The 26,735-nt window shown below is 54.8% G+C and overlaps 1 protein-coding gene and 2 long non-coding RNA genes across 6 annotated transcripts in view; 2 read left to right on the top strand and 1 right to left on the bottom strand.

Annotated features, from left to right (window-relative positions):
* The first annotated feature begins 1,871 nt into the window (after positions 1-1,871).
* SPEF1 (sperm flagellar 1) lies at positions 1,872-16,939 on the top strand. 2 transcript variants are annotated; one of them, XR_006290284.1, is made up of 8 exons: positions 1,872-2,083; positions 4,457-4,568; positions 5,129-5,285; positions 9,999-10,047; positions 11,330-11,396; positions 12,756-12,867; positions 14,904-16,321; positions 16,371-16,939. XR_006290284.1 is itself a non-coding variant. In XM_027834146.3 (7 exons), the coding sequence occupies exons 1-7, from the start codon at positions 1,972-1,974 to the stop codon at positions 15,009-15,011; spliced, it is 717 nt and encodes a 238-aa protein (XP_027689947.1). In that variant the 5' UTR covers positions 1,872-1,971; the 3' UTR covers positions 15,012-16,938. The 2 variants fall into 2 exon arrangements, 1 of the variants encoding a protein (XP_027689947.1); XM_027834146.3 differs by having other exon boundaries at positions 14,904-16,938.
* A 96-nt stretch (positions 16,940-17,035) lies between these two features.
* Positions 17,036-19,294, top strand: LOC122465431. Its single transcript, XR_006290285.1, has 2 exons — positions 17,036-17,207; positions 17,352-19,294. It is a non-coding gene; the product is annotated as an uncharacterized LOC122465431 (long non-coding RNA).
* A 3,579-nt stretch (positions 19,295-22,873) lies between these two features.
* The window catches only part of LOC119566157, a 46,429-nt gene continuing 42,567 nt past the window's right edge, over positions 22,874-26,735 (bottom strand). For 2 of the 3 annotated variants that reach the window (XR_006290287.1, XR_006290286.1), the window contains 2 exons: positions 25,682-25,838; positions 22,875-25,050 (listed from right to left, as the gene is read on the bottom strand). This is a non-coding gene — a long non-coding RNA (uncharacterized LOC119566157). Of the gene's footprint in view, positions 25,051-25,681; positions 25,839-26,735 lie in introns of all 3 variants that reach the window. The other variant, XR_006290288.1, reaches the window with a different exon arrangement.

Raw genomic sequence — 26,735 nt, 5'->3', positions numbered from 1 at the left:
AGATATTAAAAATAATACACGTTGGGCCTTGTGGCGGGGTGGCCCCCCCCCATGCCTTGAAGGGCTTACAACAGCCCTGGGAGAGGGCTGAGAGGGAAAAAGCTGGGCTGTTTGGGAAAACAGCTACAGCTGTAGCCTGTGTAATTAGGGCCCAGCTGGCCCTTATAAGGGGGCAGTGGGCCAGAAGGAGAGAGACGCTCTGTCCAGCTACATGGAGAGAGGAGGGTACCTAGGGCAGAGCAGTGCTGGGGAAGGGCAGAGGGAGCTGGGGAGCTCCAGCTGAGCAGAGCCCCAGACCAAGGTAAAGGCCCACGAAAGGGAATTAAGGCTGCAGAGGAGCAGCCCAGACCTAGACAGAGGCAGCTGGTTTGACCCCCGCGCCCCCCCCCCCCCGCCTTGCTGATGATGAGTGGTGCAGACTGCAGTCTGCCCCAGGGGGTGGGGGCTAGACGATGACTGACAGTAGCCACTGAGGCAAGGGAGGGATGGGGGTTGGGGGTTACCCTGGGGAGGGGAGACCCAGACTGAGGGGGTACTGCCAGGGGGCAGAACCCTAATCTGGAAGCGCACCGGGGTCTGGAAGGGACACGGGGCCAGCGGCAGGCGAGACATCGACCGGCAGAGGGCGCTCCTGGCTGAAAAGAGCTAATTCCCTGGACAACCAGCAGGAGGAGCTGCAGGGGTGAGTCCCACACCATGACAGGCCTTTTTATTTGCCTTCTGTTCCGAGACTTTAGGGCTCACATTGTAAAATTTTTGTCCACAACCCACAGGGCTAGAGACGGGATGGGATCCACAAAGGTACTTAGGCACCTAAACCCTGGCCTGAGGCACCCAAGTCCCAGTTTTGGCTCCCCTGTGATCCACGAAACTCTCTTCCCAAACCCTGTGGGTGCCTAAATTCACTCCATGTCTAGGTTTTCGGTGTTCCCACCCCACCTGTTTCTGACTTCAGGCATGCGCACTGCTGCCTCCCACCAGGCGCTGGGTGGGCCCCCTATCTCCCCCGGGAGCCCAAGAGCGACCTATGAATCGGAGAAAGACAGGCATTCGGGTGCCGAGGTCAGTCACACGCAGACCTGATCCGTGCTCAGAGGCATCCAGCCCCAGCCAGCCAGAGGAGGAGATGGGGGCGGCGCCCACCTTGTTCAGCCCAGCGGTTAGAGCACTCACCTGGGATGCAGGAGACCCAGGTTCAACTCTCCCTCTCTCTGCCAGCTGGGGAGAAAGGCTTTGAACAGGGGTCCCCCGCCTCTCCGGACAGTGCCCCAACCACGGAGCTATTCCGATGCGGGGAATCTCGCAGTCTCTCCTGGTGAAGCTGCTCCATGGTGGCTCACCAGTGAGAGAGCGGCTGGGGCGGGGGGGGACCAGGACCAGGGTCGTGAGGCTGCAGCATCTCCCCCGGCCCAGCGACGCTGTGTGTTTATCCCCGTGGAACAGCCACCAGCCCAGAGGGACAAGGCGAGCCTGGCCCTTTGTGGATCGCAGCGTTGTCCCTGGGAGTCGCTAGGCCCCAGCCCGTTGCGCGCCCCAGCCCGGCCTCTTTGTTCATGGACCGTGGCAATTCTCGGGGCGCGCCGGGGCCCCGAGCAGAACCCCTGATTGTGGGCGGCTGGCGGTAGCAATGGGCGGTGCTGCCGTGGTGCAATTAATAATTAATCCCCCAGACCCGTGCACTGGTTATCAGCTGCATCCTTTCAGTGCAGCTCTCATGCTGTGCCCTAGCTGTGTTGCTAGGCGAGCTCGTTGCCTGGCAACAGTTGCCCCCTAGCCTCCTCAGGAGGCAGAGGACTACAACTCCCAGAATCCCTTGAGTGTCCCCGGCTAGCCGGCCGTTGCCATGGTTCTATGAAAACACTATGGCTGCCTCCAGCCCTGCGGGGAGGCAGAGCCAGGGGCGAGCTTGGCCGTGCCCTGCAGGCGTGGGGGTGGAGAGGCCTGGCCTGGGCCCAGCTGGCGGCCGAGCCGATGGCGAACGGGGAGCTGGACGAGGAGAGCCTGCAGGAGCTCTACAGCTGGGTGGATGCCATCCCCCTGTCCCGACCCAAGAAGAACATCACCCGGGACTTCAGCGATGGAGGTTGGGGAGCCAGATCCCAAGCTCCTGGAGCTGGCCGCAGTCCGGCCGGGGTCCAGACTTCACAGCTTGAGGCCTACGAGTGACCCAGGAATGGATCCTGATCAAATACCCTGAGCTCGGGGAGAGCCCAGACCCAGATCCAGACTGGATGGCTTGAGCCCTGTATGCAATGGGACCGACCTGGGATCCCAGATCCAAATTCACTGAGCTCAAGGAGAGCCCAGACCCAGTCTGGATGGCTTGAGCTCTGAATGCAGTGGGACTGACCTGGGATCCTGGATCGAAATACTCTGAACTCTGGCGGAGTCCAGACCTGGATCCAGACTCTGCTGTTTGAGTTCTCTCTCTGTAATGGGACTGACCTGGGATCCTGAATCCAAATAGCCAGTGCTCTAGGGGAGTCTAGACACAATTCTGATCTTTACAGCTGACCCCTCTTTCTATAACTGGCCACATCCACCCTTGGGATGCAGTGAACTTTGGGAGAGTTTGGATCCAGCTCTGAACTCCACAGACAGGGCCTCCTTTACCATTTGCAGATTGGGATTGTGGGAAATGTGGGGAGGAGTGTGTCAGGTTTGCACTGATTGGTAAATATCCATTTCACCCTCTGGTTAAAAAACAAGTTTGTGTTTGTTTTTTTTAAAAATCAAGCAATATGCACAGAGAGGAAAACTAAATTTAAAATAAGATTGCTCTAGGGTTAATAAGGAAGAGGTGAATGAGCGACTGCGGACAAATTCCTAGTTTCTGTGTCCAAACTGCACACAGTGCAACTCAGGATTATTTGCAAAGGTGGATTTAAGTCTCCTCTATGCCCCCCAATCCTGGAGCCATCTAGCCAAATCCTTGATAGCAGTCTCAATTTATGCCAGCTGCCCACAACGCCTAAAGAGAGAGGCTGCACATAGGGTAACCAGACAGCAAGTGTGAAAAATCGGGACAGGGAGTGGGGGAGGGAGAGGTAATAGGAGCTTATATAAGAAAAAGACCCCAAAATTGGGACTGTCCCTATAAAATCAGGACATCTGGTCACCCTAGGTGCACAGGTGTTACTAAAGGTAAATTTTGGCCAGCAGAACCAGGTGGTGTTGCCAACTTTTGCACACTTATCACAACTCTCATATTTCATGTTTTCCTTAAAGCCCCAGCTGCTGAAGTCAGCTGACTATGTGAGAACTTCAGCTTTCATTTCAAAAATAGGAAAGTAGGTCTCTAGCTCTCTTGGTTACAGAAAAAAGCTTGAAAACATGAGTTCTAAAGGCTCCCAAAAAAACAAAAAAAAAAACCAAACCCCCAAGGCAAATAAAGAGCCAACATTTATTTTTAAAATCTTGGATTTTTTTTTTTTTAAGCCAATCTTACAATTTTTTTCTGGGTCTGGATTATGATTTTTGACTGTGTGGGGTTGGTAATGCTGTTTACTGCTATGGATTACGCATGAAAGTGAAATAACCTGGATGCCTCTCTGATCCCAGGGCAAGTTTGCAGGGTTGCTGGTTAGAAGAGATGAATTCTTCTTTGTGTATTTGTCCAAGTGGCTCTCGCTTCTAAAGTGCATGAGTCCCCTGCGTGCACTCAGAGGTGGATTAAGGTTTCCTGGGCCAGAGCAAGTGAGTGGCCCCTCCCCACCCCTTCCACTTGCAGTCCTGCTCCCATTCTGCCCCTTCCACCTGCAGCCCTGCTCATGGCCCCAGCCTGTTCTGCCTCTTCCTACCCCTGTTCCACCCACAGTACTGCCCCATTCTGCCCCTGCAGCCCACAACCTGTTTGCTCCTTTCTGCCCTCCCCCCCACTGGAGAAGCTCTGTCCGTCCGTCCGTCCCCCCCCCCACGACAGCTCTGGGGCTGCAGTGGGGAGTGAGAGCGCCTCCAGTCCCTGGACTGCAGCTGGGGTCCCGGCTCTGGCGCTTCCCCCGCTGCTCCGTGCTTCTGCTGGGGAGTGCTCCACCCGCCCACCTGGTGCTTCTGCCGGGGCTCCAGGCTTCCACCGCCTGGTGGCAGACTTTTTTTCCAGTGCCCCCCTGTAGACTGGGGCCCGTGGGCACAGGCCCCGTTGGCCCAGTGGCTAATCTACCACTGTGTGCACTCCCTGCATGGAGCTCATCTGCTGCAGAGTGGGATCCACTTGGACAAGTACTTGAAGTAGAATCACAGTTGCTATGAGGTAAGGAACCCTTCTTTTTCACTTAGATCTGGAATCTCTGACAGACAATAACTAGTCCTGGCTGTGGTTTATACAGTATCTTTCCTGAGCATCTATATACATATAAAGGCGTCTCATTGTTTTCATTATGCAGATCATGGCGTGATGCTCATCTGATCTTTCCGAGCACTGCATTGTCACTGATTCCTCCTCTTCTTTCCTGTGCAGTTCTAGCAGCAGAAGTGGTGAAATTTTACTTTCCCAAAATGGTGGAAATGCACAATTATGTCCCAGCTAATTCAACGCAACAGAAACTCTCCAACTGGGGCCATCTCAACAGGTAAACATGCGCCCAGTGCCCCTCAGGCAGCATGGTGCTGGGGAGGTCAGGCCATGGAGCTGCGGGTGCATAGGGAAAACAGTGATTCAGTTTCCTTGTTGTTTTCCCACTCCTCTGCATCTTTCCGACCTCACACCCACCTGACAATACCATGCAGCTTTTCTGCTCTGACACCCTCTGCCAATGCCAAACAGTGGCTTGGACTTCATACCTCTCTGATCTCCCCCCAAGTCCTGTGCAGCCTTCCTGAGCTCAGACCCCTCTTTCTGGGGCAGCGTGGATGCAACTGGAAACAAATAATTAGAGCAGCGAGATCCTAGACATTATGCAATGTTCTCCTCTGCATGCTGAGCATGATCCTCCGCTGGGGTAAATCAGTGTTGCTACATTGTCTTTGAGAGAGCTACACCCACTTACCCCAGCTGAGGATCAGGCCCCTTAGTCCAGGAGAGATACTTGCACATGAGACTATTATAGGAACTCAAGCCAGTTCTGCAGAGTGGGTGCCTGTACTGTGGTTTAACCATCCCCCTACCCGGGGGCGGTTTGTCCCCTTGCAGGAAGGTGCTGAACAAGCTGAATTTCTCCATCCCGGAAGACATGATCCGGAAGATCGTACAGTGCACGCCCGGCATGGTGGAGCTAGTGCTGCTCCCACTGCGGCAGAAAATCGAGGACAAGCAGAAGCGGAGCAAGGTGGCATCTAGCACACATCAGGTCAGCGGTGCTTGAGGGACGGCGGGCAGCTCAGATGGTCAAACGTGGTGTAGGATCCTGTTGTGTATATGGGCCATGTGCTGAGGTCCTTGCTCAGGCAAACTGCCTTGGGAGCAAATGCTGGGTGAGCACTCTGGAGCTTGGCCTACAGCTGTGACAACTAGGTGTAATTTACAAACACAGAGCCATTAAACTGCATTCAGAAGGAGCATGATTAAAGTGTAGGAGTCATCACAGGGACTGAGGCATGAGTTCTGTTTCTGACTCTCACAGATGTGCTGTGTGCCCTTGAGTGAGTCACTTCATCGCTGGGTGCCTCAGTTTCCCCAGTTTCAAAATGGGCTTGCTAGACCCTCCCAGCGAGTGGGTGGGGGTTAATTCATTTATTGCAGAATAGTGACTCACCAGCCAGCACGTCTCCCTGTGGCTGTTCATGCCATTGCAACGCCTTCCCCTTCTCCATCTGATGGCCATTCAGGCCCTGTGGTGGTCTGGTTCTAGTCACACAGCCCAGTCACATACACTGATGTACATGGTTACCTCCCTGGAGCCTTTCCCCTATTTCAGGGCCCACCACAGGGCTCCACTGTAGCTTCCCCCTGGCTCCTTTCTCAGGCAGCAGGAACCCCAGACTCCTCTGCTGCTGGGTCTCTCACTCCCATGTCTCCCCCCTTCTGGCTCTCTTCTTCCCCTATTCTGAGCTCCTTCCCTTAGGGAATCAGCTGGGTCTGATTATGCATTATGCCGAACACCCTCGGCCCCAGGTGGAAATGGGAGAGCTAACTGGGCCCATCAGCTCCCGTTAACCCTTCATCTACCTGTGTGGTTTAGACACCCCATCATGTGTACGTACAGGGCTTTGAGATCCTCAGATAGAAGGCATTAAACAAGTGCACAATTGTTGTTCTGAGCAGCTCACAGGGTGTGGCCGCGAATAAAACGGTTATACCTGCCACCAGAAATGCGCTCTTGGCCAGTGAGTGATGGAAATCAAATCGAAAAAACCATCCATCCAAAGCTCCATGCAAGCAGCACTCCATGCAGTGTGGTAGTCGGACTCGGACCACTAGGGTCGAGAGAGAACCCAGCTACCAGTGCTGAGAGTTCAGGGCTAGGAACGGAGCGCCCCAGCCGACCCTACCAGACTGGGTATGGGGTGAGAAGCAGGTCTTGTCAAGATACCAGTTATCCCTCAGAGTCGTCAGAGGGCATCAGTGTTGTTCTATGGAGCTGACAATTTAGCTGATCCCGCTGATGTTGGGATAGATGCACAGGAAGGAGGAAACTGAGTGGCGAAGGGCTAATGAAGGGGCACTAAAGCCAGGTGAGTGGAGCTGTTCTGAAGCTCAGGCATGGGTTGGGGAGGTCTCTCCTCCTCCTTCAGTGTGAGCCCACCTCCAGCCACTCACGCTTAACCCCTTCTCAGCCACACCCCTCATCCCTGCTGTGCCTCATGACGAGGCTCCGAGGGAAGCCTCGCGGGGCTGATAGTATCGAGGTGCACGTATAGGAATGGCATGGGCTGCCACCCGTGTCGGGATGCCAGGCAATGAAATGGGCAATAAAGCAGCAAAAAGTACCTTAGAAAACAAGGCGGTCGATCTACAGAGTCCCCCGAGGCTCGGTCTACACTACGGACTCGTGTCGGTGTAACTACGGCGCTCGGGCAAATCCGCACCTCTGAGCGATGCAGTTCAACCGACCACACTGCTGCCGCAGACAGCGCTACGGCGACCTGAGGCAGGAGCACCGGAACCTCCGTAGAAGTTTGGGGAGGGCGGAGGAGGAATGAAGCCCGGTCCCTCTCAGTGGCCCTGCCGCTGCTTCGCCTCTTCCCCTGGAGGCCCTGGCCAGGCTGGAAGCAGGCAGTGGTAGGAGCTGCCCAGGGAGCCTGGGCCGCTGTAGGGAGCCCTGAACTCTCCACCTGCCCTGGGGCCGGGGTGCCCATGTCCCCGGATCACACCACCATGGGCAGGTGGAAGGTCCAGGGCTCCTGACAGCACCCTGGGCAGCTCTTACCATGGCCTGATTACAGCTTCTGGCCTGGCCAGGGGCAGGGCCTGGGGCCGGGGGAGGGGGAGAGGAGGAGCAGGGGTGGGCCTCTGAGAGGGACTGGACCGCATGGTGAGGGGGGCTAAGGGCCACCTTAGCCCTCCCACAAGGAAGAGGCTGGCGCTGCCAGTAGGGGCTGCGCCTGCCCAAGGCTTGCAAATTAGGGGGGACAATGTGGCTCCTTGACCCCCAAACAACACCCATGTTAAAAAGCGGGTGGGCATGGCCCTCCCACTTTTAAAAGTGGGGGAGGCCATGCCCCCCTCCCCAGTTCTGGCCCCCCTGATGGGGGTGCTTCTCCTGTCAATATAGCTACTGCCTCTCAAGGAAGTGGAGTACCTACACCAATGGGAGAATCTCCTCGTCGGTGAGGTCGTGTCTCCTCCTAAGCCTGCAGTGCTGTATGTGTAGACAAGCTCTGCCTCAACAGGAATGCAAAAGTGTGGTTAAGGGAGACCTCGCGAAGGCACGGCAAGAACTATGGCACAAAGAGGAAAAAGGATGAAGGGTCTATGAAATGTGCCTGGACCTTGAGGATGCCGTTATCCTTCACAGCTATGACCGCACAGTAACTACCCGGAGAGTGCGAAGCGCTCACTGAGCGGAATGGTCATTTAGTTCTGCTCAACGTGCACAAAGTCGGGTTGTGCAAAGGTAAAGACACAGTTGAGCATCTGCTTTGGTAAAGCAGGGAGAATTTTTACAGAGACAGATTCTTGATGAAGAACAGAGGCCTCAGGGTGAATAGTCAGAAAGGATCGGTAAGGCCCTGGGAAAGTGGGGCAGTGTAGAAAAAGCATGATTTTGCTTTTTCAAAGATACAGGACAAGGTGAGGACAGATTTTGGAATATGTGAAAACCTGCAGTACGTGGCAGTTGCAGCCTCGCATGCTGAGCCGCTGCACCAGAATGCCCCAGTAAAAGAGAGTAGGGGCCTGCAGCATGCTGCTGGTCTTCGAAGACGACCTGATTGCAAGTTACTATGCATAACCGCTTCAACAAGGGACTGGAGACAGGGGGCCAAATTCTTCTCTCACGCCTCTGTGTAAATCCAGAGTAACCCCATAGTCTGCAATGGAGCTGCTTTGGTTTTACCCAGAGCAGGGACTGGGGGCCGGCTGGTGACTCTTCTCCTGGCTGGTCACCGGGGATGATGATTTCCTGCCGGAGAACAGCTGCTGGAGAGAGATGGCTCTTAGGCAGACACCAGTATACAGAGTGGGCCAGACTCTTCTCCGTCACGCCCGTGTAAACCCAGAATAACTCTGCTGGAGCCAGTGGAGTTGCTGTGCTGGAACTTGGTCCGGTCCCTCCTGGGGTGTAGAGATCGCAGCGGAGCAGACTATGGCTGAGCGTCACCCGCTCCTGCATGTTCACCCATAGCCACAGCTGTGAGATGCGCACCATCTGCGTGGCTAATACACCAGTCATTATGCAATTGCCCTACCTTGGCAGCTCCACTCACTGGTGTTTCAGAGGTGACGCCTCTCTCCCTGCTTGTCCGGACTGCAGAATCTTTGTGGCCGCTCCCTCCCTCACCATACACCCACGCTCTGTAATCAGCCACATAGATTTAGTGTCTTATAATCCCAGCAACTGCGGTTTGTCCCCTCTTCAGTGCGAGCGTGACGGCCCCAGCGAGTGAGCGCCGCTGGCTACAGCTCAGGCGTTAGCAGGGCAAGTTGTGCCGGAGGGACCGCGCCCCACCAAGGTGAGGACAGTGTTGTCTCCGTGGCCCATCAATGCGCCCCCTCTCTGCTGAGACTGGCAGTGAGGTGGCCGATCTGTGCCAGGGTGATGGTGCTTTGGAAATGTGGACACCGGTGTCCTAGCAACCGGACTGAGACTAGACCAGACCTATTTTTATTAGACTTAAAAGAAAAAAGGGGATTTCAACTGATGACCAGATTTCTCTGACCAACAGGTCTAGTTAACTGTACAAAACCCTGCAAGGCCTTCCTGGGGAAGAGGTTTCTGCTAGCAGAGGGCTCTAATCTAGTAGAATGAGACCCTGCGCTTGGCAGCTGAAGCTAGACGAATGCCGTCTAGACATAAGGTGTACGTTTTGTAAATGATGAGGCTAACTCTTGGCGCAACCTACCCTAGTGACGTGGTGGGTTCCCCATCACTCGAGGGCCTTAAATCCTAGCTGGATGTCTTTCTATATGTTGGGCTATAGCTCCAACAGAAGGGCTGGGCTTGATGCAGAAATCACTGGGTGCGGGCCTTTCCCCGGTGTCAGACTAGATAGTCATAATGGCCCCGTCTGACCTGTGAAACCCCACAGTACTGAGTTTATAGGGACCCTCATCCTCAATGTCTTTCCTAAAGACTTGTTCCATCTTTCCACTGACAGGGCAGTGCAAGTTCAGCCTAAGGCCCCCAAGTGTTCCAGTCCCACCTGTTATCAGATATTGTACCAGGAACTGGCTGGGGGGGGTGCGCCACTGCCCCCTACTGGATGGGATCAGAGCTGCTCCGCCCATGTCATTTCCTGGGTGCCACCTTGTATTCTGCCTTCACTCAGACCCACTCATCTCTGCAACATCCTGATCGTTGCCATCTTGCCACCTATGGAAGTCTTGCCAGGCCTCTCTTGGGAGGAAGCTGACAGTGGATTGCAAGGCACTTTCACTTGAACCATGTGTTTTCTCTGTGCAGGAGCTGGGCACACGCTATGCACTCAATGAGAATGGCCATATGGAAACAGGTAGGAGTGACAGGAGTGTCTCTGAGCAGTATGTGTGTTCTGGGGGAGTTGGCTTCCATCCCTGCCACATGGCTCTGTGACCCTGGGCAAGTCACTCAGTCTCCCTGTGCCTCAGTTTCCCACCTGTACAATGGGGATGCGCTGTCCTGCATTGCAGGGGTGTGAAGAAGATACATGATTTGCATTACAGTAGCACCTAGAGGGCCTGATGGAGTTTGCGGCCCCATTGTGCTGGATGCTGGACAGATGTAGTGTCGACTCAAAGACACAACAGCTGAGGAGTGGGAGAATGGGAAGATTCTCTCCTGTAAGCTGACACACAGAGAGGGACTCCTAACGGCTACTGAAATTGATGGACATCAGGAGTCTAAATACCTTGGAGGATCTGGGCCCGAGTGACTTACCCAGGGCCTGTGACAGAGCCACAAATTGAGCTGGATCTGCTGGTCCCAGCCCAGTGCCTTAACCACAAAACCAGCTACATTAGTTACCGTTGCTGGAGAGTCCCGCTCTAGAAATACCTGCAGAGATTTCACAGGTCAAGTGGCTTCTTCACCAACTGCTTGTCCTCTAGGAATCTGCAGACTCTGTAAGTCCTTGTAGCTTTTTCTAAGGGGACCAGCTAGCAGAAGGAAGGATGGTCTTGGATTAAAGAACAAAGCTGTAAACCAGGAGATCTGGGGTTCAGAACCAGCTCTGCCATGGACTTGCTGTGGCAAGTCACTTCCCCTCTCCATGTGCTAGGTAAGGCAGGGATAACAGCAAGGCTGACTGACAGCACTAGGCGTACAGGAGCTTTTCAGATGGACAGTGCTAGCAAGATGCCATCTCCCCAGTGGGCTCAAGCATGAGACCCTTCCTGTTAGCCCCACTGGAATTCAGAGCTGCCCCCTCTGAAGCCTTACGACTCACAGCCCATACCTGTGAGCTCTCCCGAGGTGAGATTGGCACACAAGTAAACTACCCCAGCATGTGTGCGCGGCACCTCTCCGCTGCTCCCTGGGGGAGTCACTGGGACTTGCAGTGACAGCAGTTCCTTGCTCCAGACAGTAGTTCTAACCTGACCCTGCTCGCAGAGGCCAGATGCGCCTGTCGCAGAACTGGCTGGGCGTGGCCAGCCAATCAGCCAGTGTTTAAGCTGCCCAGGGTCCTAAGGCCTCACTTTCCCAGTTTCAGCTAAGGCTCAGTTCTGCCTTTGCTGAGGCTCCCACGGAAGCGGGTTACACTGGGGTAACGGAGGGCTTGATCTGCGGCTGTAACCGAATGTGGTTTGTGTTACCAGGCTATTCGTCAAAGCCAAAGACCAATGCAGCAGGGATCTACGTGCAGCAGTCCCCACGAGCTGAAAGGTAAAGTCTGCCCTGGGATCACCCCACAAACTGACAAGTGTTTATTGATACAGTCCCCACATGACCCTTTAGAACTACAGCCCCTTCCTGGTTACTTGGCTGGGAGCCCTCCAAGGAATGCTCAGGTGTTCCACAAGGGTTCGGGGGAGCGGCAGGTAGCTGGCCCTTCTGTCCCCTGGGCTGTACTGCTCTATGGTAAAATGGAGGCCCCCGCTTCACAGGCCTGTCAATCCAACCCTTCCCAAAGGGCAAGTGAAATGCAAACCCTTCCTGGCTGGGGCAGCTTTGCCCCCGAGATTTATGGAAGTGAACGGCCCACCTGAGCAAAGAGGAAATCACCATGGTACTTTTGTCGCATATTTGCACACAGGCCCAGATCCTCAGCGGGGGTAAGTCAGTGAAGTTCCACTACCATCCACAGAGCGAGGCTGAATTACCCCAGCTGAGGATCGGGCCCTTAGCGTGTGCCAGGACGCCCCCGCCCCCAGCACTGCTCAGTGCCCCTGCACACCTTCTGCCTCTTACACAAACCCTGGTAGCAGCAAGCTGAGCTGCCCTGCAGCCTCACAAGAAAGGGCACAGGGGAATCGGACACCTGCTTGGGCTTTCAGTTTGCCTGGGCCACTCTAGTGGTGCCAACCTAACCCCCGCTCGGCAGAGGCCTGGCGCTTTCACCCCTTCACGCTGCTGTGTGTAGCCCTCTCTGCTGCCAGCCCAGATCCCAGTGAGCAGCAGGGACTGTTCCTAAAGCAAAACATCCAAGGACCATCCTGCCACTCACTGAGATGGTTTAAACCTGTGATGTCCCGAGGAAGGAAGAGGGAACTTGATGTCTGCCTTGGCCTCCCTTATGTCTACCAGTGGGCCAGGGTTTATCCCAGGGTGGCTTATGAAAGTGAGAGAGGCAAAGCCCGAATCTCCTCTCACCTGGTGTAACCCTGTTGATGGCTTTGGAGCTCCTCCTGACTTACATCAGCGCATGGGAGGGGAGAATCAGGCTCATCAATTCACTCGGCCCCGGTGCATTCAGGCCAGTGGGAGATAGGCGCTCTGATGCCAAGGCTGAGTATGACCTGCGGAAGGAGAGATGGGGCCTGTTGTTCGTTCCAGTCTGTCTGAAATGCCCAGACAATGGCACATCCACTGCTTCCCTTTAGACACTATTGCCCATCTAGTCCAGCAGGTGGCTGATGGAGGGCAGTCCAGTCACCTGCGCTGCGTCCAGCCTAGTTCTCAATGGCCCCCATGATGGGGCTCCCACCCCTTCCATAGGGGACCCTCCGTGATCTGACGGAGCTCATTGTGGGCAAGTCTCTCCTCCTCCTACGTGTATATCTCTGGTTTTACTTCTTTCCCCAGGATGAACAAGGGCCAGCAAGGCTATGCCCAGGCACTGCAGGGAGACACCAGCTTCCGCATTCAGTTAGCGGAGAGGGAGCAGGCTCTGCTGGCTTGTCAAGAGATGGTCCAGGTGAGGACAGTTCGCGTGCTGTCCGTGGAACGGCAAGGCATCCTCTGAAAGTATGCCAGGCTTTGCCCACTGCCACCTCCATGGCTCATCCTACCCCACCCCACCCTCTGGGTAGGGAATACCCACTTCCCATGATGCCCACGGGACGGGAGTCCTCAGCCAGTGTGGAGGTGACTGCACAAGCCTGACTTTCCTGCCTCCAACTCAGCGCCTTCACTAGTCGCAATGGTGGGACCATTAGTATAGACCAGCTGCCAGGATCTTAATCAGCTCCACGTCAGTCCAGCGGTCTGAGCTGTAGGCTGTCAGGCTTGAGGGGTCAACCCAGAGTTGGTAGCTGGGGTCTGGAGCCAAAGGTCAAGCCAGAATCAATAGCCATGAACCAGAGGTCAGGGCAAGGAGTGAGGAACAAGGCCGGGTCTATCTCAGCTGCAAGTCAGACCTCCTTGTTGCACAGACAGCTTCCTGCTCCTCCCTCCAGGCTTAAATAGGAGGTCTGGGCAAATGATTGCTCATGGGAGGAGCTGCCAGTCATTTCTAGCAGGGCAGCACTTCCTGCAGTGACTGGTCTCCCAGGATGTAGGCAGAGCCATGGTCCATGCACCCAAGGCTGCCTGGTGATGCTGCCTGCCCAGGGCCCCATAGGTCTGGGCTCAAGAACCCTGGGTGAGGATTCGCGGTATGTCGACACTGCACTCAGATGAGTGACTGCAGCCCATGTAGTTCGGGTACCACCAGCAGTGAAACCAGGGCAGGAGCTGGGAACGGGTGACAGGGGATGGATCATGTGGTGATTCCCTGTTCTGTTCATTCCCTCTGGGGCACCTGGCATTGGCCACTGTCAGAAGACAGGATACTGCGCTAGATGGATCTTTGGTCTGATCCAGGCTGGCCATTCTTATGTTCTTATGGCAGCATGGGCTTCAGTGCAGGTTAGCCACTCAACACCCGTGCTGCTGGGGCTTGGCCGCTGTTGGTATGTGAGCAAGCTAGAGCAAAGCTAGTGGATTGGAGCGGAGACAGACCCACTGTGGTTAAAATGCTGGGGACAGGTAGGGTCCCATGGACTGCTGTGCTGGGGCTTGCAATGGTGGGAAATGATAGGACAATAAGTCTAGTGTAGACAAGGCCAAGATTTCAGCAAGCCATAGCCCATCATGACTCGTGTGTAGGGCTCCCTGTGCAGCCACATGGCCTGCTGGTCAGCCTGGCTCTGTACTTGCATATGAGATGCAGCCGCAGCTCCAAGAAGCCTGCAGTCAGGTTCAGACCCAGACAAAACAGCTCAGACAAGCATAAGCCCCCAGGTGATGGCACGGTCCCAAGGGGGTGAAGACAATGTGAAGTCCTGCCTGGGCCATTCTTGCAAAGCTCTGCAGAAGAAGGTGTGTTTTATGGCCGTCTTTGAAGGTGGTGAGAACTAGTGGCGTTATGACAGTATCCGATACCCAAGAGCTGGGTGATCCTACTGATCTTGTGTCACTTACTGGGGACTCATGGAAATGTGAGGTAGAAACAAGGGTCTGGTTGCATGTTTGATGGGAGATCAAAAGAAGAAGAACATGGTCATTACTGCCAGCCCCAAAGATCCTGTTAGAGCTTGCCATTGGCTTAAAGTACAAGATACAAAAAAAAAATACTGGATTCTTTTTCATGAGAAACAGTATAGCCTAGCAGGTAGAGCGCTTGACTCAGGAGGCCTGGGTTCTAGTCCTGGTTTTGCCACTGTCCTGCTGGGTGACCTTGAGCTAATCTCTGCCCCTCTCCATACCTCAGTTTCGCCATCTATAAAATGGGGATCATGATACTGATCTCCTTTGCTAAGTGCTTTGAGGTCTACTGATAAGTCCTCGATTAAAAGCTAGGTAGGAGAAAGAGGACACATGTAAAAGTAGGCAGAGACAGGCATAAGCTGCAGAATTCAGAACTGGCTCCAGCCTGCAAGGCCCATGGGGCTGGAACAAAGGGCTTGGTTTGGGCCCCTCTCTTTAAAAAAGGCCAATCACCACAGCCAGCATGTGCTTCCCTTTGCTCAGATCCTGCAGATGAAGGTGCGGCGGCTGGAACACCTGCTCCACCTGAAGAACGTTCGGATTGACGACCTCACGAGGCGCCTCCAGCAAGTGGAGCAGAAACAGAAATGAGGCAGGGCTCGGTTTCCCTGCGACTCTCTCACCCTCAAACCTCTCACAGGCACATTTGTAAGAGCCGGCGTTCCTGTGCCTCTCCCACTGCTAATCGCTCCTCCTGGGCTTGGAGAGACCGAGCCATCACAGGCAGGACTGGTAGAGGTCTGCATTTGAATAATGACACAGGGCTCCCAGTTACTTACAATCCAAGGGCTAGACTGAGGGGAAAAAATAAGGCCTAGAGTCCAAGAGTGAGAAATGCACAAGCAGAGGTGGCAAATGCACATCTAGAAGTTCACCTGCCATTGTGCACGAGGGTGTTTTAATTGTCTAAGTGCACCGGTGATTGTGCATGCATTTGTTAGTCACGTACATGCCGCTGCAATCAATCGGCTTTGCATTCTTTGCAGTTATGGACATGGACCCACAGTTGTGCATGCACTTATACAATTGCAAGAAATGCTAGTGCAAATGTGCTTGAAGGTGATCGGGCTGAGGCAGTATTTCGAGTGCCAGGTTTTCTATCTATAACCAAATCCAGCGACTTTGCTGAATATAGACTCCTTTTGCTTTCTGTGCTTTAGTACCAGGCCACCCCTTCGCTTGTTAGTTGTTTTAAAGAGCTCCAAACTATCCCCTCTTGTTCCATCTGGTGCCTCTTGGGTGACAGCTGATTGGAGATCCATGGGGAAGGAATGGATCATTCACAAGGATGCTTTTCGACAGGTGCGATCCTGGAGCCCTCACTCAGGGACAACTCCCACTGAAGGGTAAGGATCTGTCTACGCAGCTAAAGCTGTGCACAGGGCAGCCTACCTGAGCCAGCTTGAATCCAGCTAGCACAGCCATGAAGCCAACACAGCACAGGGTACTGAGCAGAATGTGTGGCCAGGCTCTGTGCCAGGCAGCACTACCCAGGCTGACGCCCCACCCGCTCTGTCATGCCCAGCTGGTGCTGTGTAGACACACCCTGAGGAAGGCCCTCTGGGATCAGACCCTGTGGAGATCAGTCGCCTCCACTCATTGATTAGTTTACTGTGGGCTCCATTTGGATACAAGCATGAAAAGAACCTCAGCTCCTGGCTCTCTGCTCCTTACAGTTTGTTGGGGTTCTGCGGCCCTTGGGTGGGTTTCAGAGGCTGCCTGATGAGAAAGGAGCCGTCTCTGCGGTACTCCAAGGGCTGATAATAGCAACAGGCGGAGGGCTGACCAATCACAGCCACAGAGAGGCCCCCTGCTGGGGAGGGGCTGCGCTGCTCAGACATGAAAGCTCCAAACTCAGGGCCAGCCCCTCACCTGCTGTGAACGGGAGAAGCTGTACTGAGGTCAATGGGCCAGGTCCCGGCTGCTGTGAACGGGAGAAGCTGTACTGAGGTCAATGGGCCAGGTCCCGGCTGCTGTGAACGGGAGAAGCTGTACTGAGGTCAATGGGCCAGGTCCCGGCTGCTGTGAACGGGAGAAGCTGTACTGAGTCACAGCAGCCGGGACTGGCCCATTAACCTCAGTACAGCTTCTCCCGTTCAATGGACCGGGTCCCGGCTGCTGTGAACGGGAGAAGCTGTACTGAGGTCAATGGGCCAGGTCCCGGCTGCTGTGAACGGGAGTAGCTGTACTGAGGTCAATGGGCCAGGTCCCGGCTGCTGTGAACGGGAGAAGCTGTACTGAGTCACAGCAGCCGGGACTGGCCCATTAACCTCAGTACAGCTTCTCCCGTTCAATGGACCGGGTCCCGGCTGCTGTGAACGGGAGAAGCTGTACTGAGGTCAATGGGCCAGGTCCCGGCTGCTGTGAACGGGAGTAGCTGTACTGAGGTCAATGGGCCAGGTCCCGGCTGCTGTGAACGGGAGAAGCTGTACTGAGGTCAATGGGCCAGGTCCCGGCTGCTGTGAACGGGAGAAGCTGTACTGAGTCACAGCAGCCGGGACTGGCCCATTGACCTCAGTACAGCTACTTCCGTTTACAGCAGCCGGGACCTGGTCCATTGAACGGGAGAAGCTGTACTGAGGTCAACGGGCCAATCCCGGCTGCTGTGACTCAGTACAGCTTCTCCCGTTCACAGCAGCCGGGATTGGCCCGTTGACCTCAGTACAGCTTCTCCCGTTCAATGGACCGGGTCCCGGCTGCTGTGAACGGGAGAAGCTGTACTGAGGTCAATGGGCCAGGTCCCGGCTGCTGTGAACGGGAGAAGCTGTACTGAGGTCAATGGGCCAGGTCCCGGCTGCTGTGAACGGGAGAAGCTGTACTGAGTCACAGCAGCCGGGACTGGCCCATTAACCTCAGTACAGCTTCTCCCGTTCACAGCAGCCGGGACTGGCCCATTAACCTCAGTACAGCTTCTCCCGTTCAATGGGCCAGGTCCCGGCTGCTGTGAACGGGAGCAGCTGTACTGAGGTCAATGGGCCAGGTCCCGGCTGCTGTGAACGGGAGTAGCTGTACTGAGGTCAATGGGCCAGGTCCCGGCTGCTGTGAACGGGAGAAGCTGTACCGAGGTCAATGGGCCAGGTCCCGGCTGCTGTGAACAGGAGAAGCTGTACTGAGTCACAGCAGCCGGGACTGGCCCATTGACCTCAGTACAGCTTCTCCCGTTCACAGCAGCCGGGACTGGCCCATTAACCTCAGTACAGCTTCTCCCGTTCAATGGGCCAGGTCCCGGCTGCTGTAAACGGGAGTAGCTGTACTGAGGTCAATGGGCCAGGTCCCGGCTGCTGTAAGCAGGAGTAGCTGTACTGAAGTCAGTGAAGCGATGCTGACTTGCATCAGTGGGGAATCTGGCCCATAAATGCTCTTCTAGCTAGGGAGGGGACCGAGCTGCTGAAGCTGGCCCTGCATTCTGAACATGTGGGAGCTGGAGGGTGTTTGGATAAAGAGCTGCGCTTTGACCCAAAGGGAGCCTGTGTGTGGGTTCAGACTGACACTTCCTGAAATTCTGAGGTATGGGGGTCAGAGGCTGGGGTTCAGGCCCTGCTCTATCTTCTCTACAGGCAGTGACCTCGCTGCACTATCGCTTGGCACAACACATTTGCCTTCAGCTTCCTTGGTCCTGGAGAACTGCTGAATTCCCCTCCCCCCGGAGGGAGAATGCCCCATTGACCTCTGGGGAGTTAGTCCTGGTTTGCAGCAGGGTCAGGGAGAGCAGAGTCTGGCCCCGTGTTTCTCCAAGGCAGGAGCAGCGTAAGGATACCATTAAGAAGCAGCTGATGGGAACGCTCAGGCTAGGAACCATCCTGCTCACTGGTAGGGCCCGAAAGTGGCGCCCATCTGATGAGCACCCAGTGCCAATCAGGCCCTGATCCAGCACCCACTGGTGTCATTGGGACTCTTTCCAGTGACATCAACAGACTTTGGGCCCCTCAGGATCCCACTCCAGTTCCGAATGGAGGGGGTCCATCAGGGCCAGGGCAGCCAGCATTAACTGATCCCCTTGTTGGCAGTCTCAGAGAGACCACTGACTGAATGAGCCAAGAAGACTGAGTTCCCCGGACATCCGTTCTGGCTGGGACAGTGCAGGGAAGTTTGCTGCTGGGGTATTCAGCCCCCTGGGGTGTTCAGCCCCCAGGGCTGTCAAGCCAACACTAAACTGAGCCAGGGAAGTCACTTTGCTGCTTTCCCTTATATTTCCTGTGTGGTGAGGGGAGCATCGTCCCTTTGTGCTTTGTAACTAGGGGTGCTGGATCAGGATCCTTGCCTCTCCGGAGTCAGTCTGCTCCTGCGCCCTCTCCTTGCATCACTGTTGCTGGCAGCACTACAAGCACCGGAGGATGGAAGGCAACAGGAGGTGGAGGAAAATCTCCTCTGATCTTTAATCTCTGCTCCATCTTGTGCATTCTACCATGGCAGTCGATACCTCTGCATCATGCAGGCTGAAAGAGCAGAATGCCAGGCAAAGCATGGGAGATAAAATATAGGCCACAAATTATCCACTTTGCCGGTAGGCCTGTTGGTCACCTTCACCAATATCCAGGTATCAGATGCTTGGGGGCAAAACCTAGCTGGGTATGTATTTCAACACCTGCCAAGGGGACCCCCCCCCCCAGTTATCTACCATATGGACCCATTATGTACAATATGGACCGCAGTAGCAACCATATGTATCCTTATCATCTCATGCTGTTCCATTGCTATTTCAGTGGAGCAGAGCAGACCAGATGCTGGAGTCGAGGGTTAGGTTATTCTGGGTTGTAGGACTTGGCGTTCTCTGCTAGCTCCACCCTCCTAGCTGAGCAGCACCCGTGTGCTAATTTTCCAGACTGGCACTGGCAGTTACTCAATTGTTGATGATTTTTTAATTGTTTTATTTACCAATCTCTGTTTAGATTATTGTGTTGCTGTTTGGTGTGGACTCTGCTGTCAGCATAACCCAGGGGGTTATGGGTATAAGGGTTCCCTGTATCATTTTCAGTCTAAAAGTGTTTATTTCCTTTCCTCCTGATGGGTGGGTGGGTGTGTGTGTGAGAGAGAGAAAGAGAGAGTCGATGCAGACATTTGAGAGTAAAACCTGATGCTTACAAATGTCTCAGCAGCTGGGTCGCCCTGTGAAGTCAGCAATGCTCTGCTTGTTAGTCAGGATTTCTTGGCAAGTAGTGGGTGGGGTGGGCAATAAGCTTTGGAAACATCTGGCTTCCCACATATCCAAACCCAGGCCGCCTGCTGTGCACCGTCATGCCCAGAAGATGGCAGCATGCTGGGGATAGAATCCCGGTATTGATCAGCCATCTCCATGCTATTCCCAGAAGCATCCCATGGTTCGCACGGCAGTGCTGTGACATTAATCCCACCAAGATGTGGGTGTTTCCGGCCCTGTTCCCGTATTATACGGTACCCTAGCTTCCTGGGGGAGAGGGGAAGGTAAATAACCCCCAATCTCTCATCTCGTTCAGAAGGCTGATTTTAACCCTAGGCCTGCGTTTGCAGCCGTGAGGGGGCGACTGTGGGACCTGGCCTAGTGGATGTGTATGGCACTCTTCCCAGAGGCAGTCCAAGGACAGTTGATTGAACAGGACTTTACCACCACCACAGCGGTTACAAAGAAAAGAGGTCGTGCTGCCCCCCAGTGGGAAAGACATAGTTTGCAGCTCTGCTAATTACAACTGCCAATATTGTGAGTAGGAAACTATCACCCTGCTGATTAGCTCAGGGTCTAACTAAACCAGGTCGGAGGCTGCACTGAGATGGAACTAGCAACCATGAAGCTTTGGCTGGGCTGAGAAGGGGACAAGCCCGGTGCAGGGACAGATGATAAACAGGAGGGTTTCATTAAACTTTGACCACAATCCAACCTCTCTAAATTGTTGACCCAATGCCCCTGCTGCAGGAGCCCTCCCAGAGCCCATCACACTCTGCTTCCACTGCACGTGGATGACCACAGCCAGGCCACCTGTGATCCCATAGCACAGCTCCAATGCTTCTGGGGACAGGATGCAGGACACTGCGGCTCTGGCATTCCACCCCGTTTTTGACACATTTTAGCTTAACAGTATGTGCTGGAGGGTGTAAACCCCACACTGGATCTGAAGGGGTTAAGGAGCAAGTCTGGGTCCAGCCGGCCCTGCCCATCCCCACCTGCAGAGGATGCCACAGCTGAAGGTGTTGTTCAGAAGGGAGACAGACATCTCAGAAGGGACCTGCCAGGGCAGGGAGAGCAACAGACCCTGAGAGCTCCTGGAGATGGGTGCTGCAGAAACCCTTCCTTAGGAGGAGCTCCTGCCTGCCTGGTGTGCTCAGGCAGCTGAGGGTCCAGTTCCTTGCCTTTTCTTTGCTACTGCGTCAAACTGTAAGACTTTGGTGGGGCAGGGAGTGGTAGGAAGCAGCCCCGGGAGGCAGCCATAAAGCACTCCCGGGGGCTGGACATTGTAGCTTCTCACATGGCCCTGGGCAGGACCTCAGTGGAGGCCCTGGGCTCCTCTACCAACCGCCTTGTTACGGAGCATACGAGAACCTTCTCTTCCGGACGCCCCCTTGGGGAAACCCCGAGAGCATAAAGACTTTGCAAACTGCACAACTGGGACTGGCTACCTGCAGGGGTCACTGAACAGACTGAAGGTGCTTCCCCGCCATGCCTGTCGTGCCCTTCGGCAGAGTGCGGATCTGCCGTATTCCTTGGGATATGGCTAACTGGGGACCTGAGCGGCAGGCTGGGTTGTCAGCCACCAAAAGGCGGACTGCCAGGGCACAAGATGGTGGCTAGTGAGAGACCCTGGAGGCCGGGTGACTAGAGACCTTGTACCCTAACCACTAGGTGACACCGCCAGTGAGTGCCACCCACCGCATGGTGCTACACGCCTCCCTCGTGAATGTAACATCATCCCGACATTAGCGGTACAAAGTCCACCAGCCCATCACAGTTCCTCTCCTTTCCCCTACATTCTGGTGCTGGTGTGCGAAGGGGGCCGTTCCTCCCCTCCTTATCTAAGGGCTCATTAGGATACCCTGGCCTTTCCACAGCCCAGTCTCCCAGCTTGCAGGGTCTCCTTCACTCTATCCAGCAGTCTCTCTATGGCCTGGCAACAGGGGCCTCCGGCAACCTGGACTCTCCTCCTCACCTTGTAGGAGGGAAAGAAACATCCTTTTGCTACAGCCCAGCAGTCTTACCCTCTACTCCGCAGGGCGGGCCTCTGGGTCCGCTTCTTGGGTGGCTCCTTTCCAGGATACTGACAAGGAACCTCCCTGAGATAGTCCCCAGCCTCTCCGGCAGCTGCCCCATGCTGCCTGAGAACCATATTTCCCAGGGAGGCAGCTACTTAGTCACAGCTGGGGGAGTAATTACTCCATCCATTAACCCCTTCGTGACTGCTACAGTAGGGGGGTTAATGGATGAAGTGACTGGAACCTGCAGCGCTGGGTGTTTTGGGCGTGTGCAGGAGGTTTGGGGGAGGGAGGGCATGTCTGGGCAAACGGAGAATGAGCGAGATCTTATTTTAAAGGACACTTTGTAAAACTGCCCCCCCGTGTGAAACAGCGCCACTGAGCGGAACGGCGCGGGCCAGCTTGCCGTCCCAACAGAGCACATGGGACGGTGGGATTGCTTGATCAAGCCATCCTCAGACAGCACGGTGTTCAACAGGTGCCAGATGCCCCGCGCAGCCTGGATGCTCCATAGCAGAGGAGCAGGGAGGGGTGATCAGCACGTGCAGTATAGGGCATCTGCACAGTTAATTGGCGGCTCACCTTGCCCCTCACTCCCTGAGCAAACCTGGAAATGGGCCAGTTTTACAGAATTAGACGAACACTATCAACGTCTTGAGGCCAACATAGAGAGTAAACTCCTAGTGTCCCTCCCCGGAGCATGGTCGCTGCATCAACACAACTCCTTGGTGCTAACGCTCCGGCAGTGGTCCCCAAATTGTGGGGTGCGCCTCCCTAGGGGGGGTGCAGGGGAATGTTCAGTGGGGTGTGGTGGGGCCTTGCCAGCACCCGTGGGGAGTGAGTGTCACCCAGCCCCCCTCCGCCCCCAGCTCTGCTCCGGCCCCGCCCCCAAATGCAGCTCCACTCCGCGCTCCAGCCCCTGGCTGCAGCTCGGTTCCCAGCCCTGGTCCGTCCCCAGACCCACCCAGCTGCAGCCCCAGCCCCCCTACCGCTGTCTGCACACCCTTCCCCCCGAGAGGTACGGGCCCAGCCCCGAGGGGGGAGGGACGCAGACGGTTGGGGGGGGGGGGCACAACCGTGAAAAGTTTGGGGACCACTGCACTACGGCTAAGCAGGAGATGCCCGTTCCATTCTGAGTCACATTTTCACTTGCTCGCAATGTTCTCAAACAGAATTCCTTTGGGGCTTCACTTCCCCGGGCTTAGTTTTGGCCCACTGGAGACTTTTGTGAAGGAAATTTGGCACAAACTTGGTTGTGCTTCTTTTTCTGGGTTTATTCCAGCAGGATGAATGTGCGTTTTGGAAGGAAACTGTGCCAGCATTTTTCATATGGAGAATACTTAAAGTTGGCTTTATTGTACATTTTCTTCACTGACCTGTCCGTGAAAGGTCTTCCTTTAAGACCTCCTTGGGTAAGGGCACCTCAGCCAAGGCTGGCCATATCAAGACTATCTCAGCAGAGGGCCCTGTTGTATTTATTTAGATGGATTAAATGAGCCAAAGCTGTTAATATAACCCAGTCCCTGTCCAACATTAAACAGTGGTAAATAAGGTCTGAGGTTTGGTACACAGACTTCAGCCTGCTTCAGAGCAGGGCAAACACATTACTAAAAATCCTTCTGCCCTTTTATTATACAGAAAAGAAAGAAAACCAGAGAAAGCATTTGAAATGGAAAGTACTGAGTCAGGCTTTGATTTTAACACCATCCCTTGCTCCATTTGCCTTTAGCTGGAGGGAGTTTTCAGAAGGAAAAAGCCCCTTGACTGACAGTCTCTTAGTACTTACCAAAGATGCTAATAACCATCCTTGAGGGGAAAGAGAAGTGAGTTGAGATGGATTGGAGCTGTTGTTAAAGTCAGATCCCGTTTCATCCCAGGTGGTGGCTGGGTTTCAGCTGGAGTCAGCAGAGGTGGTGATATCATCTGGGTCCCTCTCTCTGGCTCGGTCTGGCCAGGACATCCCTCCGGATCAGGAGGACAAAGGCCCAGGGTCCCAGGAGACAGTGGGGGTGGCAGCCATGATGGTGACACTCACTCCAGTAGCCTCCATCTGTTCTTCCCTAATCTCTCCCCAAAGTCTCTTTCCTGAAGGACTCACAAAGGGAACGGTGGGTGGAATAGCCTGGCCCCTCATTATTTTGTCCACCAGTGAAGCCTAATATCCGACACATCAATGCTGGTCTATTCATTTCCAGGTCCATATCTTCTCTTTTTACCCAGCATGGTTTCAACACCACTGTCCTTGAGTTATCACAATGTGGTCTCTCTTTGATCTGGGCTAATCCAGTCTCTCTGGCCAGTTCTTGTGCACCTGCTTATAATCCACATTACTGAACACTACTGGCCCTACTGTCCATCAACACTTGCCTTTATAGGTTATGGTAACATCTCGTGAACTTTCATAGACTTTTTACAACTGAGCTCACCATTAGGGTCAATTTGTCAGTCCAATTATCACAACAGTCCCCATGGAAACATGCCTCAATCCAAGCCCTCCCCGTTAAGGCCACTGCCCTCAAGGACATGTTTCTTCAGGGCTCGTGTGCTCCAGACACCTCAGAGAAAAGTGATCTGCTAAAGTGGCTGAAGTGCGCCTACAGCATCTTTGATTTCAGACAGTGAAATCTGGTAAACCAGTGGTTCCCAAACTTTTCAGGGTCATGCCCCCCCTTACCCCTCTCAATACCCTCTTCCTCCCCCCAGCCCCCTGAGACACAGACAGGGGTAAGAGGGCTGAGACTGGGGTTGGGAATGGAGCTGCGGCCAGAGGCTGAGACTGGGGGCTGGACTGGGGCCGGGGCCAGGGCCTGGTGCACAGCTACAGCTGGGCTGTGGTCCGGGGCTGAGGCTATGGGGCCGGGCATGGGACCGGGAGCCATGGATGGGGCCACAGCAGAGCTGGGAGCAGAGCTGGGAGCAGAGCTGGGCTGGGTGGTGCTCCCTCCACACCCCCTGTGGGGGCTGTCCCAGACCCCGTCGTGCTCTCCGAATGTTTCTCCATGCCCCCCCCCAGGGGGGCCCACCCCACAGTTTGGGGTCCTCTGTGCTAGATTGTGGAATAGTCCCCCATCACTTGGGAGGCTTAAGGCTGGACAAAGGCCTGGAGCCTGGATTGTATGGAAGGATCCTGGCCCGGCCCTGGGGAATATGGTCCAGACAGGCTCCAGCAAGGCGCGCTCTGCTCTGCCACAGAGGAATATGCCAGGGGTGAAGTTCTGTCATTCTCAACTGGCAGCAGCTTGCCAGCTGGCAAAGGGCTGGGGCGATGGAAACAAAGCCCCTTTCGGCTGTGGCCCAGAATCGATCCTGCCCATTAGCGAATTACAGACTCTGATTGAATTACCAGAGCTACCCTGGGATGCTCTCACCAACCAAGCTGATGGGTCTCTGGAAAGTGGATAGGTTTCATCCGTGGTCATAATTACTTCCAGCACCTGCAGGGGTTCTGGACAGTCACATGAGCTGACAGGCCCTGAAGCACAGAGAGACAAATACAATGTGTCAGTAACAACCGGCCAGGAGAAAGATCACCTCGTTCCTGTGCCAAACGGCCATAAAGTCGCCTGGGAGAAGGTCGGGGTCCCAGGTGAGGGCTTTGGGCAGTGAAATATTTTAACGCCAAAACCAGCACATTTCAGAGGAGGGATTCTATGGTCATTGTTATTCCATCAATTCTTAGCATGATCGTCACACAAATCTTTCCCCACATGGTGTGTCAGGAACGTAAAGGCACCTCCCCCAGCTCCGAAAAGCCCGTCTACGTTAGATAAGACACAGGGCAGCCATTAGGGAGGGGGATACCAAGGAGGGCTTTGAAGGACAGGAGAGCAGCATTCGGGGCTGCAGGACAGCAGGCAGGACGCTGAGCGTGGGAGAAGGAGAGGAACAAAAGTCGGGAGCAGGAGGGAGGGGATGGGAAATAGCAGCGGAAACGTAGGTGTGAGGTAGAAAGCATGTGTGGGTGTGGATCCGACGTAGGCAAAGAGAGGGAGCCCTGCAGCCAAGCACTCATGGCCAACCCTACGCCAACGAACCAGAAAGGGCGGGGGAGTAAGAAAATCAGATCGACTAGCCCCCTTTTTTCCAGGGACGTCAGCATTCACCTGCTGCGATAAAGAAGCAACACAGGGCCCTGGCTGGTGCTGGGGATGGGGGAGGTTCTCAGCCCAGTTCCAAGCAGGCAAACGGCCACATCACCTGCTAGTGTGTTTCCTGCCGATGCCATGGGACGCGTGGGCGTTCTTGCTGCGATGGCAGGACCTGGTGTGGAGAACAAGCGGTAGGAGGGATAAAGCGGGCAGGGAAAGAGACGCTGGTCAGGGTCGGGAGGCTCAACCCAGTTTTCTTCCACCCAGCTGCGGGATCTGTAGGAGCGATGTCTCCGTTCCCGCTGCCCAACCTAACAGGGAACAATGCTTTTTCTTCAAAAAGAAATGGCGAATCTGGGCCCTACAAGATGTGCATGCGGCCCAACGCACACCCCCTCCCTGTGCTATATTGCCCCGCCCCAGAACGCCCTCTTGTGGCTTTCTAGACTGGCTCCTGCCTGTCATGTACGGCTGGTACAGGGCAGGTTGCTGATCAGGCACTTGTACCAGATGTGGACTGGCTCCCGGGCTTCCTTCCCAGAGGGACACACCGGGGACGTGTTCTCTGTATGGTCATGTAATGTACTGCCAGGAGTGGCTGTTGTGCGCTGATAAGACATGTTACACATGTCAACACTGAGCAGCTGAACGTATAGTCCAGTTTAACCTTCTATTATACTGCCACTGGGACCTGGCCCTCTGGCGAGAGTCCCCTAACATCCGACCCTTCCTGAGTGACAGTGTCCTCCTTCCAGTCTATCGCGATGTCCTGCACCAGTGTTCAAGCCAATGTAGGAAATCCCAGCCAGTTTGCTGCCCCGTTAGATCTTCCCTCCAGAATTTGGCTACCACCAGACCTGTTTCTCTGCTGCTGTGTTTAAGATCTCCTCCTCCTCTGCCACGCTCTTCGTCCTTTCCTCAGGACCTCTCATTCCTGGGACACCAACTGCTCCCCTTAAATCTGGTTGCTGTCCTTTCCTCTGGTCCCTAACTCACAGAGACTGCTTCCTTTGAGTTATGGGCCCATTCCAGGCATTGATCCTATCCCCTGCAGCCTCCTTTCTCAGTA

Source organism: Chelonia mydas, chromosome 4, assembly GCF_015237465.2.
Source record: "Chelonia mydas isolate rCheMyd1 chromosome 4, rCheMyd1.pri.v2, whole genome shotgun sequence".
Taxonomy (NCBI): domain Eukaryota; kingdom Metazoa; phylum Chordata; order Testudines; family Cheloniidae; genus Chelonia; species Chelonia mydas.
This window is presented reverse-complemented; position numbering and strand designations above follow the sequence as displayed.